Source organism: Coregonus lavaretus, assembly GCF_964263955.1.
Source record: "Coregonus lavaretus genome assembly, chromosome: 39".
Taxonomy (NCBI): domain Eukaryota; kingdom Metazoa; phylum Chordata; class Actinopteri; order Salmoniformes; family Salmonidae; genus Coregonus; species Coregonus lavaretus.
The window spans coordinates 10837299-10855579 of record NC_140026.1 but is presented as its reverse complement, the minus strand read 5'-3'; the positions used below and the strand labels follow the sequence as shown (position 1 = coordinate 10855579).

Genomic DNA, 18281 nt, shown 5'->3' with positions numbered 1-18281 from the left:
CCTCATCAGGCAAACTCTTTCCTCTTTCCTCTTTCCTCAAAATCCCTCAATCCCTCTCTCCTCCACCATTAATTCCTCTCCTCCTCTATAACATCTCCCATCCCTCTCTCCTCCACCATTAATTCCTCTCCTCCTCTATAACATCTCCCATCCCTCTCTCCTCCACCATTAATTCCTCTCCTCCTCTATAACATCTCCCATCCCTCACTTCTCTGTTCCCTTCATCCATGTAATATATATATATATTTTTCGTTGAGAGCGATTGAAACAGGGATATTTCCACAGCTTTTTTTTTACACCTCCATGATGATCTTTAGGATGTGAGGACAGCCTGAGTAATGTTCATGGAACAAATCCGTTTCTCACACACACACACACACACACACACACACACACACACACACACACACACACACACACACACACACACACACACACACACACACACACACACACACACACACACACACACACACACAAGAGGATGATGCCTCAGTCATCTAGATAGAGAGAGATATCTATTATTAATGTCTGAGCAGCCAGATGAAAAGGAAAAATTCATCAGAGCCGCCAGGTCAGTCATTAGTAGGCAGGCAGAGTAAACGCTCACAGACTTATGGATGGATTCATTAGAGCAGCCAGGTCAGTCATTGGCAGGCAGCGCTTACCCACCATTACCCCCCACCCCAACCAAAAGCGAAGCATCAAGTACAACGGACAGCAAAGAGAGAGAAAGGGGGCGCGGTGTCTGTTTATGTGTCCATACCTGTTTGGCCAGTTTGACAGAGTCAGAAGTCAGTCGGTCTCTTAGACGAGGGTCCAGTTCGGCCGCAGGGGCGATCTCCACCACCTACAGAACACAACACAACTTTGTTAACAACACCGCCTTCAAACTCAATGAAACTTCATTAACAACACCTTCATTAAACAGAGACAGACTTTAAGACTAGAAGAAAAAAAGCTAAATAGGAGCAAGACTTAAAGGACAACATCTCAAAAACATTCTTTGACCCAAAAAAACAAACAATATATAACACAATACAATATATATGATGTCATTAGAGAAGTAGCCGTTAGCAAATAAGAGACTGAAGATGTGGTAAAGTAATAACAAATAAGTAATAAATAGTAAAGGAATATATATTAAAGGAATAAATAGTAAAGGAATGAGGAACATGTACAGTATATACTGTAGATATAGTTATATATAGATACAGTGCATTTGGAAAGTATTCAGACCCCTTGACTTGTTCCACATTTTGTATTTTACAGCCTTATTCTACAAGTTATTAGATAGTTTTTTCCACCCCTCATCAATCTACACACAATACCCCATAATGACAATGCAAAAACAGTTTTTGTATTATTTTGGCATATTTATAAAACAAATACAAAACTGTAATATCAAATGTCCATATGTATTCAGACCATTTACTCAGTACTATGTTGAAGCACCTTTGGCAGCAATTACAGCCCAGAGTCTTCTTGGGTATGACGCTACAAGCTTGGCACACCTGTATTTGGGGAGTTTCTCCCATTTTTCTCTGCAGATCCTCACAAGCTCTGTTAGGTTGGATGGGGAGCATCGCTGCACAGCTATTGTCAGGTCTCTCCAGAGATGTTCGATTGGGTTCAACTCCGGGCTCTGGCTGGGCCACTCAAGGACATTGAGAGACTTGTCCCGAAGCCACTCCTGCGTTGTCTTGGCTGTGTGCTTAGGGTTGTTGTCCTGTTGGAAGGTGAACCTTCGCCCCAGTCTGAGGTCCTGAGCGCTCTGGAGCAGATTTTCATCAAGGAACTTTCTGTACTTTGCTCCGTTCATCTTTCCCTCGATCCTGACTAGTCTTCCAGTCCCTGCCGCTGAAAAAACTCCCCACAGCATGATGCTGCCACCATCATGCTTCACATTAGGGATAGTGCCAGGTTTCCTCCAGACGTGACGCTTGGCATTCAGGCCAAAGAGTTCAATCTTGGTTTCATCAGACCAGAGAATCTTGTTTCTCATGGACTGAGAGTCCTTTAGGTGCCTTTGGGCAAACTCCAAGCGGGCTGTCATGTGCCTTTTACTGAGGAGTGGCTTCCGTCTGGCCACTCTACAACAAAGGCCTGATTGGTGGAGTGCTGCAAAGATGGTTGTCCTTCTGGAAGGTTCTTCCATCTCCACAGAGGAACTCTGGAGCGCTGTCAGAGTGACCATCGGGTTCTTGGTCACCTCCCTGACCAAGGCCATTATCCCCCGATTGCTCAGTTTGGCCGGGCTGCCAGCTCTAGGAAGAGTCTTGGTGGTTCCAAACTTCTTCCATTTAAGAATGATGGAGGCCACTGTGTTCTTAGGGACCTTCAATGCTGCAGACATTTTTGGTACCCTTCCCCAGATCCGTGCCTCGACACAATCCTGTCTCGGAGCTCTACGAATAATTCCTTTGACCTCATGGCTTGGTTTTTGCTCTGGCATGCACTGTCAACTGTGGGACCTTATATAGACAGATGTGTGCCTTTCCAAATCATGTCCAATCAATTTGTAAAAACATCTCAAGGATGATCAATGGAAACAGGATGCACCTGAGCTCAACTTCGAGTCTCTTAGCAAAGGGGCTGAATACTGTTGAAAAAAATTTAATAGATTTGCAAAAATTTATATAAACCTGTTTTCACTTTGTCATTATTGGGTATTGACTGTAGATTGATGGAAAAAAATTTTTTGATCAATTTTAGAATAATGTTGTAACGTAACAAAATGTGGAAAAAGGGAAGGGGTCTGAATACTTTACGAATGCACTGTATATACAGTACCAGTCAAAAGTTTGGACACACCTACTCATTCAAGGCTTTTTCTTGATTTTTACTATTTTCTACATTGTAGAATAATAGTGAAGACATCAAAACTATGAAATAATAAATATGGAATCATGTAGTAACCATAAAAGCGTTAAACAAATCAAAATATATTTTATATTTTAGATTCTTCAAATAGCCACCCTTTATGACAGCTTTGCACACTCTTGGCATTTTCTCAACCAGCTTCACCAGGAATGCTTTTCCAACAGTCTTGAAGGAGTTCCCACATATGCTGAGCACTTGTTGGCTGCTTTTCCTTCACTCTGCAGTCCGACTCATCCCAAACCATCTCAATTGGGTTGAGGTCGGAGGATTGTGGAGGCCAGGTCATCTGATGCAGCACTCCATCACTCTCCTTCTTGGTAAAATAGCCCTTACACAGCCTGGAGGTGTGTTGGGTCATTATCCTGTTGAAAAACAAATGATAGTCCCACTAAGCCCAAACCAGATGGGATGGCGAATCGCTGCAGAATGCTGTTGTAGCCATGCTGGTTAAGTGTGCCTTGAATTCTAAGTAAATCACAGACAGTGTCACCAGCAAAGCACCCCCACCCCATAACACCTCCTCCTCCATGCTTTACGGTGGGAAATACACGTGCGGAGATCATCCGTTCACCCACACCGCGTCTCACAAAGACACGGCGGTTGGAACCAAAAATCTCCAATTTGGACTCCAGACCAAAGGAAAAATGTCCACCTGTCTAATGTCCATTGCTCGTGTTTCTTGGCCCAAGCAGGTCTCTTCTTCTTATTGGTGTCACGTCTCCTCCCGTTGCTCCCCTCCGGCGCTCGGATTCGCCGGTCTACTGAGCCACCTGTCTCAGCGCACCACCTCGGCAACACCGGAATGGAAACCCAACGCACCCTAATCACCTCCAGCGCACCTGCACCTCATCATCTCATCACCACCCCTATTTAGCCCTGGACTGTTCTGGGTGATGTTGTGTGTGATGGTTAAGCGTCGTGTCGTTTACTCTCTCTTTGTTATTCTCTTTCTCATTATTAAGTAAACCTTGACCTTATTAATTCCTGCGTCTGCGTCCTGCCTCTTCGTATATCAGTACTCATCACAGAATCACACACCTCACGAAAATGGATGCAGCAGGAGTTTCCCAGCGCCTCGACCAGCACCAGCAGCAGCTTGCCCAGTTGAACGCCGCCATGCAGGAAGTGCTCCAAACTCTGCATAATCTGCCCAGCGCTCCGGTTCCACCTCAGGGAGCGGCGAGTGCATCCAATCCACCTGTTCCCGTGCTATCACCCACTTCTGCGGGGAACCCTTGCCCTACCGGAGCGCTATGATGGTAAAACTACTAAATGTAGCGGTTTCCTGCTACAGGTTTCACTTTACCTGGCGCGTCAGCCTAGGGCATATCCATCTGACCAAGCCAGGATAGCGCTGGTGATCTCGCTACTTAAAGGAAAGGCGCTGGATTGGGCCACGGCAGTCTGGGAAGGAGAGGAGGCAGTGGCGCTTCCCTACCCCACCTTCCTCACTCGGTTCCCATGGAGGGAAAGGACGGGGGTGAGCGTCTCCTCCATCTACAACAGAGAGAGGGGCCCGCGTCCGAGTACGCTCTGAGCTTTTGCACGGTGGCGGCGTCTTCCGGCTGGAATGAGCGTGCTCTGCGCACGGCCTTCAGGAGAGGCTTACGAGAGGACATTAAGACGGAACTCGCATGCCGGGACGATGAGATGGACCTTGATACCCCTCATCACCCAGTCCATCTGTCTTGACGACATGTTGAGAGAGAGACGACGTTCCCAACACCTCCCGGAGCCTCGACGCTCACCCCATCTGATCTATGGAAGCCGCCCTGCTTCCGAGTCCTCACCCATGGAGGTGGGCAGCATCCCCTACACCACCACGGACCACAGATCTCCTGGGGGCTCCCTATCTAGGTGGTTTGACTCCCGTAGCCACTCCGTGAGTGTTACGTCATAATAATATATAATAATATGCCATTTAGCAGACGCTTTTATCCAAAGCGACTTACAGTCATGTGTGCATACATTTTTACGTATGGTTGGTCCCAGGGATCGAACCCACTACCCTGGCGTTACAAGCGCCATGCTCCACCAATTGAGCTACAGAGGACCACTCCTATCACAAAACCATTGTTTTTAGTTCCCATAACGGTGACTGGTTATTCCTTATCTTCCATTTCTACCGCAATGATAGATTCCGGATCAGCGGGGAACCTTATAGATAGGGAGCTGGTCTCTGAATGGGGGTTTCCCACCGTGCCACTGCTATCTCCGCTACACGTCACCTCACTGGACAATAAACCCCTTGGATCAGGCACCATTACGCACGTCACTCTCCCCATCACCATCACCATTCCCACCCTACCGGAGCACCACGAGGAGCTGTCATTCCACATCGTCACGTCACCCCTTCACCGGATCGTCTTGGGATTGCCCTGGCTCAGACTACACAACCCCGCCATCAATTGGATCACCAAGAGGATCACAGCCTGGTCCACCTCATGCCGGAAGACCTGCCTCACTCCAGCCCAACATCCTACGTGAGTACGCAGATCTCTCCGATGTCTTCTCTTCATCAAAGGCTACGTGTCTCCCTCCTCACAGGCCCTGGGACTGCGCCATTGACCTACTGGAGGGACAACACCCCCCAAAGAGTCGCATTTACCCCCTTTCCATGGCAGAGACTGAGGCCATGGAGAAGTATGTGGCGGAGACCCTGAAACAGGGGTTCATCAGATGCTCTACCTCTCCTGCCTCCACCAGCTTCTTCTTCGTGGCCAAAAAAGACGGAGGACTGAAACCATGCATTGACTACAGGGGGCTGAACGCAGTCACCACCAAGTACCGGTACCCCCTCCCTCTGGTTCCGTCGGCCATCGAGCAGCTACGAGGGGCCCGGTACTTTACCAAGTTGGACCTGAGGAGTGCCTACAACCTGATCCGAATCCGGGAAGGAGACGAGTGGAAGATGGCATTCAGCACTACCTCAGGCCACTATGAATACTGCGTCATGCCCTATGGTCACACCAACACACCTTCGGTGTTCCAATCTTTCATCAATGACGTGTTCCGGGACATGCTGAGTAGACAGGTGGTGGTGTACATTGACGATATCCTGATCTACTCGGCTACGTTCAAGGAGCATGTCAGGGACATCTGAGCTGTCCTACTCGGCCTCCGGGAACACAGCCTGTTGGTGAAGGGGGAGAAATGTGAATTCCACCAACAGGCCATCTCCTTCCTGGGATACAGCATCAGTCCTCAGGGGGTGTTCATGGAAGGAGTTAAGACGGACGCCATCAGGTCATGTCCAGTTCCCACCACCATCAAGGGCCTACAGAGCTTCCTGGTCTTTGCCAATTTCTACCGGCGTTTCATCAGGTCCTTTAGCTCCATAGCCGCCCCGCTCACCTCTCTCCTTAAGGGTGGGCCACAAAAGCTGGCCTGGAACCCTGCGGCTGACGCTGCCTTCAAGAGGCTGAAGGAGAGGTTCACCACAGCGCCCATCCTAAAAACCCCAGATCCATCTCGTCCTTTCATCCTGGAGGTGAACACATCGGAGGAGGGTGTGGGTGCGGTCCTCTCCCAGCGACACGGTATGCCAGAGAAAATATATCCCTGTGCCTTTTTGTCTACAAAACTTACCCCCACAGAGAGGAACCATGGAGTTGGAGACAGGGAGCTGTTGGCGGTGGTCCTCGCTCTGGAGGAATGGAGACACTGGCTGGAGGGCGCAGACCATCCATTCCGGATTCTTACTGACCACCGGAATTTGGAGAACATACTGGCAGCAAAACAGATGAACTCACGTCAAGCCAGGTGGGCCCAATTTCATACTCGCTTTCAATTCATTCTGTCCTACAGCCCAGGATCCCAGAATGTGAAAGCTGACGCACTCTCCAGGATGCACCATACTGGAGAAAGGAAGGATCTGGGGGATCCTGCCCTCATCTCTCATCGTTGCATCTGTCGTTTGGACGAAGACATCCGCCTGGCTTGGAAGGACCAAGCCGACTGCCACCGCAGTGAGGCCCCTGTATTCCAGCCTGGTGATCGTGTCTGGCTTTGTGGGGCCGTTTAATGTCCTCCGCCGGATAAATGAAGTATCATACCGGCTGCTCCTTCCCCCTCACTACCGTATCTCACCCACTTTTCATGTGTCTCTCCTCAGGCCGGTGGTTCCTGGTCCTCTCATCACCACCCCTATTTAGCCCTGGACTGTTCTGTATTGTGTTGTGTGTGATTGTTAAGGGTCGTGTCGTTTACTCTCTCTTTGTTATTCTCTTTCTCATTATTAAGTAAACCTTGACCTTGTTAATTCCTGCATCTGCGTCCTGCCTCTTCGTATATCAGTACTCGTCGCGATTGGTGTCCTTTAGTAGTGGTTTCTTTGCAGCAATTCGACCATGAAGGCCTGATTCACACAGTCCCCTCTGAACAGTTGATGTTGAGATGTGTCTGTTACTTGAACTCTGTAAAGCATTTATTTGGGCTGCAATTTCTGAAGCTGGTAACTCTAATGAACTTATCCTCTGCAGCAGAGGTAACTCTGGGTCTTCCATTCCTGTGGCGGTCCTCAGGAGAGCCAGTTTCATCATAGCGCTTGATGGTTTTTGAGACTGCACTTTAAGAAACTTTAAAAGTCTTGAAATGTTCCATATTGACTGACCTTCATGTCTTAAAGTAATGATGCACTGTCGTTTCTCTTTGCTTATTTGAGCTGTTCTTGCCACAATATGGACTTGGTCTTTTACCAAATAGGGCTATCTTCTGTATACCCCCCCCCCTACCTTGTCACAACACAACTGATTGGCTCAAACGCATTAAGAAGGAAAGAAATTCCACACATTAACTTTTAAGAAGGCACACATGTTAATTGAAATGCATTCCAGGTGACTACCTCATGAAGCTGGTTGGGACAATGCCAAGAGAGTGCAAAGCTGTCATCAAGGCAAAGGGTGGCTATTTGAAGAATCTCAAATATAAAATATATTTTGCTTTGTTTAACACTTTTTTGGTTACTACATGATTCCAAATGTGTTTATTCATTGTTTTGATGTCTTCATTTTTATTCTACAATGTAAAAAATAAAGAAAAACCCTTGAATGAGTAGGTGTGTCCAAACTTTTGACTGGTAGTATACAGTTGAAGTTGGAAGTTTACATACACCTTAGCCAAATACATTTAAACTCAGTTTTTCACAATTCCTGACATTTAATCCTAGTAAAAATTCCCTGTTTTAGGTCAGTTAGGATCACCACTTTCTTTTAAGAATGTGAAATGTCAGAATAATAGTAGAAAAAATGATTTATTTCAGCTTTTATTTCTTTCATCACATTCCCAGTGGGTCAGAAGCCTACATACACTCAATTGGTATTTGGTAGCATTGCCTTTAAATTGTTTAACTTGGGTCAAACGTTTTGGGTAGCCTTCCACAAGCTTCCCACAATAAGTTGGGTGAATTCTGGCCCATTCCTTCTGACAGAGCTGGTGTAACTGAGTCAGGTTTGAAGGCCTCCTTGATCGCACACGCTTTTTCAGTTCTTACCACATATTTTCTATAGGATTGCGGTCAGGGCTTTGTGATGGCCACTCCAATACCTTGACTTTGTTGTCCTTAAGCCATTTTGCCACAACTTTGGAAGTGTGCTTGGGGTCATTGTCCATTTGGAAGACCCATTTGCGACCAAGCTTTAACTTCCTGACTGATGTCTTGAGATGTTGCTTCAATATATCCACATCATTTAAGTTCCTCATGATGCCATTGTGGTGTCAGAAACAACGATGCTGATCTATGCTGTGATGATAAGAAGTCCGCTTACACTGTACTTTGATTACAAAAGTGTATTTATATCAAAGGGTTCCAGCGTCAATTTACAGACATCTGCAGAATGTTTGGAGAACATCTGCCCAATCTCAAAAAAGTATTATTCTCCCCGTCCTTTGTACAAAACATGGTATTTATATCCTATGTAACATAATATGGCGTGATTTTAATAGACCAATCCCTGGCCTCTACATAGTAGACTCTCCTCTATTCCAAGAAACCTATGTAGTAATGTTTTCCAGATGTTTCCGCAAGCAGAGCCAAGTTCCTCTAACACACCATTTGCAAACGTCAGCAAAATCATAAACTGTTTAGATACTACACCATCTATTTTGTGAAGTGAACCAGTCCCTCCTGCAGCAAAGCACCCACACAGCATGATGCTGCCACCCATGTGCTTCACGGTTGGGATGGTGTTCTTCGGCTTGCAAGAACCCCCTTTTTCCTCCAAACATAACGATGCTCATTATGGCCAAACAGTTATATTTTTGTTTCATCAGACCAGAGGACATTTCTCCAAAAAGTACAATCTTTGTCCCCATGTGCATTTGTAAACCGTAGTCCGGCTTTTTTATTGCGGTTCTGGAGCAGTGGCTTCTTCCTTGCTGAGCGGCCTTTCAGGTTATGTTGATATAGGGCTCGTTTTACCGTGGACATAGATACTTTTGTACCTGTTTCCTCCAGCATCTTCACAAGGTCCTTTGCTGTTGTTCTGGGATTGATTTGCACTTTTCGCACCAAAGTACGTTCATCTCTAGGAGACAGAACGCGTCTCCTTCCTGAGCAGTATGACGGCTGCGTGGTCCCATGGTGTTTATACTTGTGTACTATTGTTTGTACAGATGAACGTGGTACCTTCAGGCATTTGGAAACTTCTCCCAAGGATGAACCAGACTTGTGGAGGTCTACAATTTATTTTCTGATTTCCCCATGATGTCAAGCAAAGAGGCACGGAGTTTGAAGGTAGGCCTTGAAATACATCCACAGGTACACCTCCAATTGACTCAAATTATGCCAATTAGCCTATCAGAAGCTTCTAAAGCCATTACATCATTTTCTGGAATTTTCTGTTTAATGGCACAGTCAACTTAGTGTATGTAAACTTCTGACCCACTGGAATTGTGATACAGTGAATTATAAGTGAAATAATCTGTCTGTAAACAATTGTTGGAAAAATTACTTGTGTCATGCACAAAGTAGATGTCCTAACCGACTTGCCAAAACTATAGTTTGTTAACAAGAAATTTGTGGAGTGGTTGAAAAACAAGTTTTAATGACTCCAACCTAAGTGTATGTAAACTTCCGACTTCAACTGTATATACACCACTGTTCAAAAGTTTGGGGTCACTTAGAAATGTTCTTGTTTTCGAAAGTTCTTGTTTTTTGTCCATTAAAATAACATCAAATTTATCAGAAATACAGTGTAGACATTGCAAATGTTGTAAATGGCTATTGTAGCTGGAGACGGCTGATTTTTAATGGAATATCTACATAGGCATACAGAGGCCCATTATCAGCAACCATCAGTCCTGTGTTCCAATGGCACGTTGTGTTTACTAATCCAAGTTTATCATTTGAAAAGGCTAATTGATCACTAGAAAACTATTTTGCAATTATGTTAGCACAGCTGAAAACTGCTGTGCTGATTAAAGAACCAACAAAACTGGCCTTGAGACTAGTTGAGTATCTGGAGCATCAGTAATTGTGGGTTTGATTACAGGCGTAAAATGGCCAGAAACAAATAACTTTCTTCTGAAACTCGTCAGTCTATTCTTGTTCTGAGAAATTAAGGCTATTCCATGCGAGAAATTGCCAAGAAACTGAAGATCTCGTACAACGCTGTGTACTACTCCCTTCACAGAACAGTGCAAACTGGCTCTAACCAGAATAGAAAGAGGAGTGGTAGGCCCCGGTGCACAACTGAGCAAGAGGACAAATACATTAGAGTGTCTAGTTTGAGAAACAGACGCCTCACAGGTCCTCAACTGGCAGCTTCATTAAATATTACCCGCAAAAAAACAGTCTCAACGTCAACAGTGAAGAGGTGACTCCGGGATGCTGACCTTCTAGGCAGAGTTGCAAAGAAAAAGTCCAGTGTCTGTGTTCTTTTGCCCATCTTAATATTTTCTTTTTATTGGCCAGCCTGAGATATGGCTTTTTCTTTGCAACTCTGAAGGTCAGCATCCTGGAGTCGCCTCTTCACCGTTGACGTTGAGACTGGTGTTTTTATGTATAGATACCTTCTGATGTCTTCTCTGGATGGAACAGTCTCTCTCATAGAGATGTATTATGTTCCCATACTTATCACCTGGGGATGGAGAGAGCGAGAGCGAGAGAGAGAGCGAGAGAGAGAGAGAGAGAGAGAGAGAGAGAGAGAGACACACAGAGAGAGAGAGAGAGAGAGAGAGAGAGAGAGAGAGAGAGAGAGAGAGAGGAGAGAGAGAGAGAGAGAGAGAGAGAGAGAGAGAGAGAGGAGGGAGAGAGAGAGAGAGAGAGGGAGGGAGAAGAGAAGAGAAGAGAAGAGAAGAGAAGAGAAGAGAAGAGAAGAGAAGAGAAGAGAAGAGAAGAGAAGAGAAGAGAAGAGAAGAGAAGAGAAGAGAAGAGAAGAGAAGAGAAGAGAAGAGAAGAGAAGAGAAGAGAAGAGAAGAGAAGAGGAGAGTTTTTTGGGGGTAATTTATATCCCAAACTTGCCCTTTAGACACAAATTAATGTCCCCAGACACACATACACACACACACACACACACACACACACACACATTTTAGATACTTTATTTGAATCCACCAATCAAATGTACAAAAAAAGGATCCAAACATTTCAAAGGTCTCTGTATTCATGGCACTCAAGGGTACAGAAATCACCTCCTTCTCCTAACAGCTAGGCTGCCCACGACAGCCGAAACAGAGCAGTACCTAGCCAACTGCTTTGCCCTAGTTTTTTGTAAATCCCGCAATCTGGAGGCCACACACTGCAAGCTGAGACTGCCAAATATCAGAGCCACCAGCTTGCACCTACACGAGGTTGTCCAAGCGTTCCACGAGGGGCTGGTATTTACACACACACACACACACACACACACACACACACAGCAATTTGCAGCCAAGTTCAATTCCAACTCTGTAATATCGACATTCTCTCCAATTACAAATTAATCTATAATGAGGCAGAATAATGACTATACAACTCTATACCAACTCTCTCTCTCTCTCACACACACACACACACACACACACACAATCACATGCATGCATACAAACGTACACTCTTACCTAGGATCTGAACTTCTATGTGTCGTGGTTTCTCGATGAACTTCTCTATAAACAGAGCTCCGTTCCCAAACGCTGTCAGAGCCTCAGAGTAGGCCCTGTGGTAGTTCTCCTCCAGTTCCTGTTAATATAATCAAGTCAACCAATCAGTAAACCAAACAATCTATCAATCAATAGTTAGTCAGGGCTTCAGAGTACGCTCTCTGGGAGTTCAACTTCAGTTCCTAGAAGAGATAGTCAATCAATCAATCAAACAATACATACATCAATAAATCAAGTAAATCAATAGTTAGTCAAAGACTTTACCTACCTACCGACCGACCTACGCATCAATCTATCCATCCATCCTTCCATCCGTCAGTCAATCAATCAAGCATTCAATCGATATACCAACATATGAATGAGTTATGCATAAGTTACAACTTATGCATAACATCCCCCCAAGGATTCCTAGTAATTTACAACAATACTTTCCCCCTAAGAACAATTCCTAGTAACTTACAACAATACTTTATTTTATTTTTAGTCATTTAGCAGACACTCTTATCCAGAGCGACTTACAGGAGCAATTAGGGTTAAGTGCCTTGCTCAAGGGCACATCTACAGATTTTTCACCTAGTCGGCTCAGGGATTAGAACCAGCAACCTTTCGGTTACTGGCACAACGCTCTTAACCACTAAGCTACCTGCTGGATTCTGAATATAAACAGACATCCATCAATAATATATCTACTATTATTCAGAATATACACCCAAACATGCATCAATAATATATCTACTATTATTCAGAATATACACCCAAACATGCATCAATAATATATCTACTATTATTCAGAAAATACACCCAAACATCCACCAACAATATATCAGTCACGTCTTCTCCCGCTCCCCCGCTCCGGCGCTCGACGTCGCTGGTCCACTAACCCCCGGTCCTGGCAACCCATCATTTTTCACACCTGGCAACCATCATTACGCACACCTGTGCCTCATCATGAGGCACACCTGGACTTCATCACTCCTTGATTACTCCCCCTTTATTTAGCCCTCAGTTGTCTTCAGTCACTAGGTGTTATTGTTTTCTCTCACGTTCTGCATGCGCCGCACGTTTGTTGATCTGCATCTGTTATTTATTAAAATTACCTTCTGCACCTGTTTCCTGACTCCCGGCGTATACGTTACAGAATAACACTTCAACAGTATGGAAGCAGCAGAAGATTTACCCTCGTCCAGACGGTTAACGAACAAGGTCGAACAAGGTCATCTACTCCATCAATACCACGACCAGCTGGTGAAACTGGGTACGGCCACGAAGGAGGTCCTCCGCGTACTCCACCGCCTCGACACCACCAGCGAGGTTCTCCATTCCCCTATCAGAGGGCCTCCTACCACGGGTCATCACAGTGAGCCAGCCCCCCAGCCCGCCCAGGTCAGCGATGCCCAACTATCCCTTCAGGATAAATATTACGGCACTCCATCGAAATGCCGTGGCTTTCCTACTCCCAGTGCTCCCTCTATTTCGCCTATCAGACGGTAGCCCCGACCACCAAGAGGTCAAAGGTTGCCACTGTAATTTCCCTGCTGACCGCTACGGCCTTCTGGGAGAGAGGAGAGGAGGAGCTGGGGTCCTATGAGAGGTTCATGGCTCTTCGACCTCCAGAGGTTTCCAGCTCCGGAAGAGTGCCCAGACCGCTGCTGAGTACGCCTTCATCTTTCGGACTGTGGCAGCTTCCAGCGGATGGAATGAGCCGGCGCTCGGCACTCTACTCTGCAGTGGACTGCAACGAGGAGGTCCAGACAGAGTTGGCATGTCAGGATGACAATATTTTCTTGGAAGCTCTCATCTCGATGGCCATCCCGTCTGGATAACCTTCTGCGGGAGCACCAGTGTCCACCTCGCCACTCGCCTCCCTCCTTTTGGATGTCCTGAGGCAGAACCTGAACCCACGGAGGTAGGGGCCACACACTTCTCCACGGCAGAGCGGCGTCGCCGGAGACAGCTGGGGCTCTGCCTCCCTATTGCGACCAGGAGGGGCACCAGCTTCTGTGGTGTCCGGTGCGCCCTAACCCGGGGTCCACTAGAGTAGAGGGCCGGCCCAGGCGTGAGTATCCCATTTTCATTGTTTTCCACCAAACCCTTTTACGGTTCCTATTTCGCTGGCTGTCCCTCAAGTGTTGTCTCTACAGCTCTAGTGGACTCCGGTGCTGCGGGGAAATTCATCGACCAGGCCCTCGCCTCCTCCCTGAACTTAATCTCATACCCGCTCTCCTCTCCTTTTCCTATCCAAGCTCTGGACACACGACCATTGGGATCCGGCACAGTTACGCACATCACCGCACCACTCACCCTCACCGTAGGACCCATGCACCAGGAAAGCCTACGCTTCTTCATCACCTCGGCACCTGTACACCTCTGCCTCCCGTGGCTCCAACGTCATAATCCCACCATCACATGGTCGAGTATGAAAAGTACCGACTGGGGACCAGAATGCCGGAGGACCTGCTTTCCCGTACCCTGTGGTTCCACGCCGGTTGAGGGCCCTGTGAGTGCCCGCCAGTCCTCTAATAATTTCACATTCCTTATATTAAGCAAACCAGATGGCATGATTTTGTTGTTTTATTATTTTATGGATAGCCAGGGGTCAGCACTCCAACACTCGGACATAATTCCGGAGACATTTGAAACCCCACCTCTTTAAGGAATACCTGGGATAGGATAAAGTAATCCTTCAAGGCCTACCTTCAAACTCAGTGCCTCTTTGCTTGACATCATGGGAAAATCAAAAGAAATCAGCCAAGACCTCCACAAGTCTGGTTCATCCTTGGGAGCAATTTCCAAACGCCTGAAGGTACCACGTTCATCTGTACAAACAATAGTACGCAGGTATAAACACCATACCGCTCAGGAAGGAGACACGTTTTGTCTCCTAGAGATGAACGTACTTTGGTGCGAAAAGTGCAAATCAATTCCAGAACAAAAGCAAAGGACCTTGTGAAGATGCTGGAGGAAACAGGTACAAAAGTATCTATGTCCACAGTAAAACGAGTCCTATATCAACATAACCTGAAAGGCCGCTCAGCAAGGAAGAAGCCACTGCTCCAAAACCACCATAAAAAAGCAAGACTACGGTTTGCAACTGCACATGGGGACAAAGATTGTACTTTTTGGAGAAATGTCCTCTGGTCTGATGAAACAAAAATAGAACTGTTTGGCCATAATGAGCATCGTTATGTTTGGAAGAAAAAGGGGGTGCTTGCAAGCCGAAGAACACCATCCCAACCGTGAAGCAAGGGGGTGGCAGCCTCATGCTGTGTGGGTGCTTTGCTGCAGGAGGGACTGGTGCACTTCACAAAATAGATGGCATCACGAGGAAGGAAAATTGTGTGGATATATTGAAGCAACATCTCAAGACATCAGTCAGGAAGTTAAAGCTGGGTCGCAAATGGGTCTTCCAAATGGACAATGACCCCATGCATACTTCCAAAGTTGTGGCAAAATGGCTTAAGGACAAATAAGTCAAGGTATTGGAGTGGCCATCACAAAGCCCTGACCTCAATCCTATAGAAAATGTGTGGGTAGACCTGAAAAAACGTGTGCGAGCAAGGAGGCCTACAAACCTGACTCAGTTACACCAGCTCTGTCAGGAGGAATGGGCCAAAATTCACCCAACTTATTGTGGGAAGCTTGTGGAAGGCTACCCGAATCGTTTGACCCAAGTTAAACAATTTAAAGGCAATGTTACCAAATATTAATTGAGTGTATGTAAGCTTCTGACCCACTGGGAATGTGATGAAATAAATAAAAGCTGAAATAAATAATTCCCTCTACTATTATTCTGACATTTCACATTCTTAAAATAAAGTGGTGATCCTAACTGACCTAAGACAGGGAATTTTAAATGTCAGGAATTGTGAAAAAATGAGTTGAAATGTACATTTACGTCATTTAGCAGACGCTCTCATCCAGAGCGACTTACAGGAGCTATTAGGGTTAAGTGCCTTGCTCAAGGGCACATCGACAGATTTTTCACCTAGTCGGCTCGGGGATTAGAACCAGCGACCTTTCGGTTACTGGCACTACGCTCTTAACCACTAAGCTACCTGTGTTTGGCTAAGGTGTATGTAAACGTCCGACTTCAACTGTACATTCCCACAGGGAATCGGCTGGTAACCTGGGCACACACATCCCTCGCCGCTGGACACCCAGGTTTCACCCGCACCATCCAATCCCTCTCTGAAAAGTACTGGTGGCCCACCTTGGCGTAGGACGTCACCCACCGTGTCAACTCCACATGTCCAAATCTCCCCGGAACGCTCCAGCAGGGAAACTACTTCCCCTTCCCGTGCCTCAGCGGCCCTGGTCACATTTGTCCATAGACTTTGTAACTGATCTTCCCCCTCTCTGATGGTTTCACCACTATTATGGTTGTTATTGACAGATTCTCTAAATCCTGTCGTTGTATCCCTCTCTCTGGAGTCGCTATCGCTCTCCAGGTTGCTGAGGCACCGTTCCAGCAGGTCTTCCGGTACTATGGCCTTCCGGAGGACATCTTTTCTGACCGTGGTCCCCAGTTCACGTCGCGGGTCTGGAAATCCTTTATGGAGAAGCTGGGGGGTCACGGTCAGCGTCACATCCGTGTACCGGTCTCAGTCCAACGGGCAGGTGGAGAGGACTGGACCTGGGGAGGTGAGTGGGCCCGGTTCCATCCCTGGGCGGAATACGCCCAGAACTCACTTTGACACTCCCTTCCAGTGCGCCCTGGGATATCAGCCAGCCCTGGCTCCGTGGACTCTGAGCCAGACCGAGGCCCCTGCAGTGGATGCAGTGGTTGAGTAGTTCCGGCGAGCATGAGCAGGTGTGGAACGCCGTCAGAAGGATCAGGCGGACCGCCACCGCAGTGAGGCTCCAGTGTTCCATCCTGGTGATCGGCATCTGGCTCTCCACCAGGAACCTCCCACTCCGCCTGCCCTGCCGGAAGCTGAGCCCCCGGTTTGTGGGGCCCTTCAAGGTCCTCTGGATGATCAACGAGGTAAGTCTCAAACTCCCCACCAACTACCGGATCTCCCCTTCCTTTCATGTTTCCCTCCTTAGGCCAGTGGTTCCAGGTTCCTTGGCTGATTCCGTCCCCCACGACTCCCGCCGTCTCCCCTGGACATCGAGGGGATCCCTGCCTATGCTGTTAGGTCCCTATACAGTGCATTTGGATAATATTCAGACCCCTTCACGTTTTCCACATTTTGATATGTTACAGCCTTATTCAGGAAAAAATGTCCCTCATCAATCTACACACAATACCCCATAATGACAAAGCGAAAAAAACAGGTTTTTAGAAATGTTCGCAAATTAATTAAAAATAAAACAGAAATACCTTATTTACATAAGTATTTGGACACAGTGTGTGTTTATACTATTAATACAAAATGATATCTTCTTTCTCTCTATTATTCGTCTGTCATTCATTCTCTGAGGTTCTGATTGATGAGTTGTTTCTCTCTTTCTCGCTCTCTCTCTCTCCCCCCCTCTCGCTTTCTCTCTCTCTCTCCCTCCCCTCTCGCTTTCTCTCTCTCTCCTTCTCTCCCCCTCTCTCTCTCCCTCTCTCCCCCTCCCTCTCTTTCTCTCTCTCTCCCCCCTCTCTCCCTCGCTCTCTCCCCCTGCTCTCTCTCCCTCTCTCTCTCTCCCCCCTCTCTCTCTCTCTCCCTCTCTCTCTGAGAGAGCCGAGTGTGTGTGTGTGTATTCTAAACTAAACTAGAAGTGAATACACAGACTCTACAAGTCCTAGAGTGATTTCTAGGGCTTTCATTTTATTGGCAGCAAGTGGAATGCCAAGGAATTCATCACACACAAACACACACACCTGACCTGTGTTTCTAATCCTTCTAAACACACACACACACACACACACACACACACACACACACACACACACACACAAATACACTGTCCTCACCTCGTTTTCCACCCTCATCCCTCGTTCTCTGTCTCCGTACACTGCTTTAAAGATCACAGGAAAACCATTCACCTGTGTGTGTGTGTCTGTGTGTGTGTGTGCCTGCATGTGTGTGTGTGTGCATCCTCACCTCGTACTCTTTAACCACTCTCATGCCTCGTCCTCCTCCTCCATACGCAGCTTTAAAGATGATTGGGAACCCATGGGTCTCAGAAAACACCCTGGCTTCATCCACAGAACATATAGGAGCATCTGTCCCGGGAACCACTGGTACACCTAGACAGGGAGAGAGAGAGAGAGAGAGAGAGAGAGAGAGAGAGAGAGAGAGAGAGAGAGAGAGAGAGAGAGAGAGAGAGAGATAGAGAGAGAGAGAGAGAGAGAGAGAAGACAGATATGAATGTTGAGACAGCCTGGATTC

The 18281-nt window shown here is 46.8% G+C and overlaps 1 protein-coding gene across 1 annotated transcript; it reads right to left on the bottom strand.

The window, feature by feature from the left end:
- Positions 1 to 293: 293 nt before the first annotated feature.
- Positions 294 to 18101, bottom strand: LOC311112706 (pyruvate carboxylase, mitochondrial-like; the record flags this gene model as incomplete). Its single annotated transcript, XM_084155836.1, has 5 exons — positions 17994 to 18101; positions 11923 to 12040; positions 10894 to 10961; positions 767 to 850; positions 294 to 311 (listed from the first exon to the last, which is right to left on the bottom strand). The coding sequence occupies exons 1-5, from the start codon at positions 18015 to 18017 to the stop codon at positions 294 to 296; spliced, it is 312 nt and encodes a 103-aa protein (XP_084011962.1). The 5' UTR covers positions 18018 to 18101.
- Between the last annotated feature and the right edge of the window lie 180 nt (positions 18102 to 18281).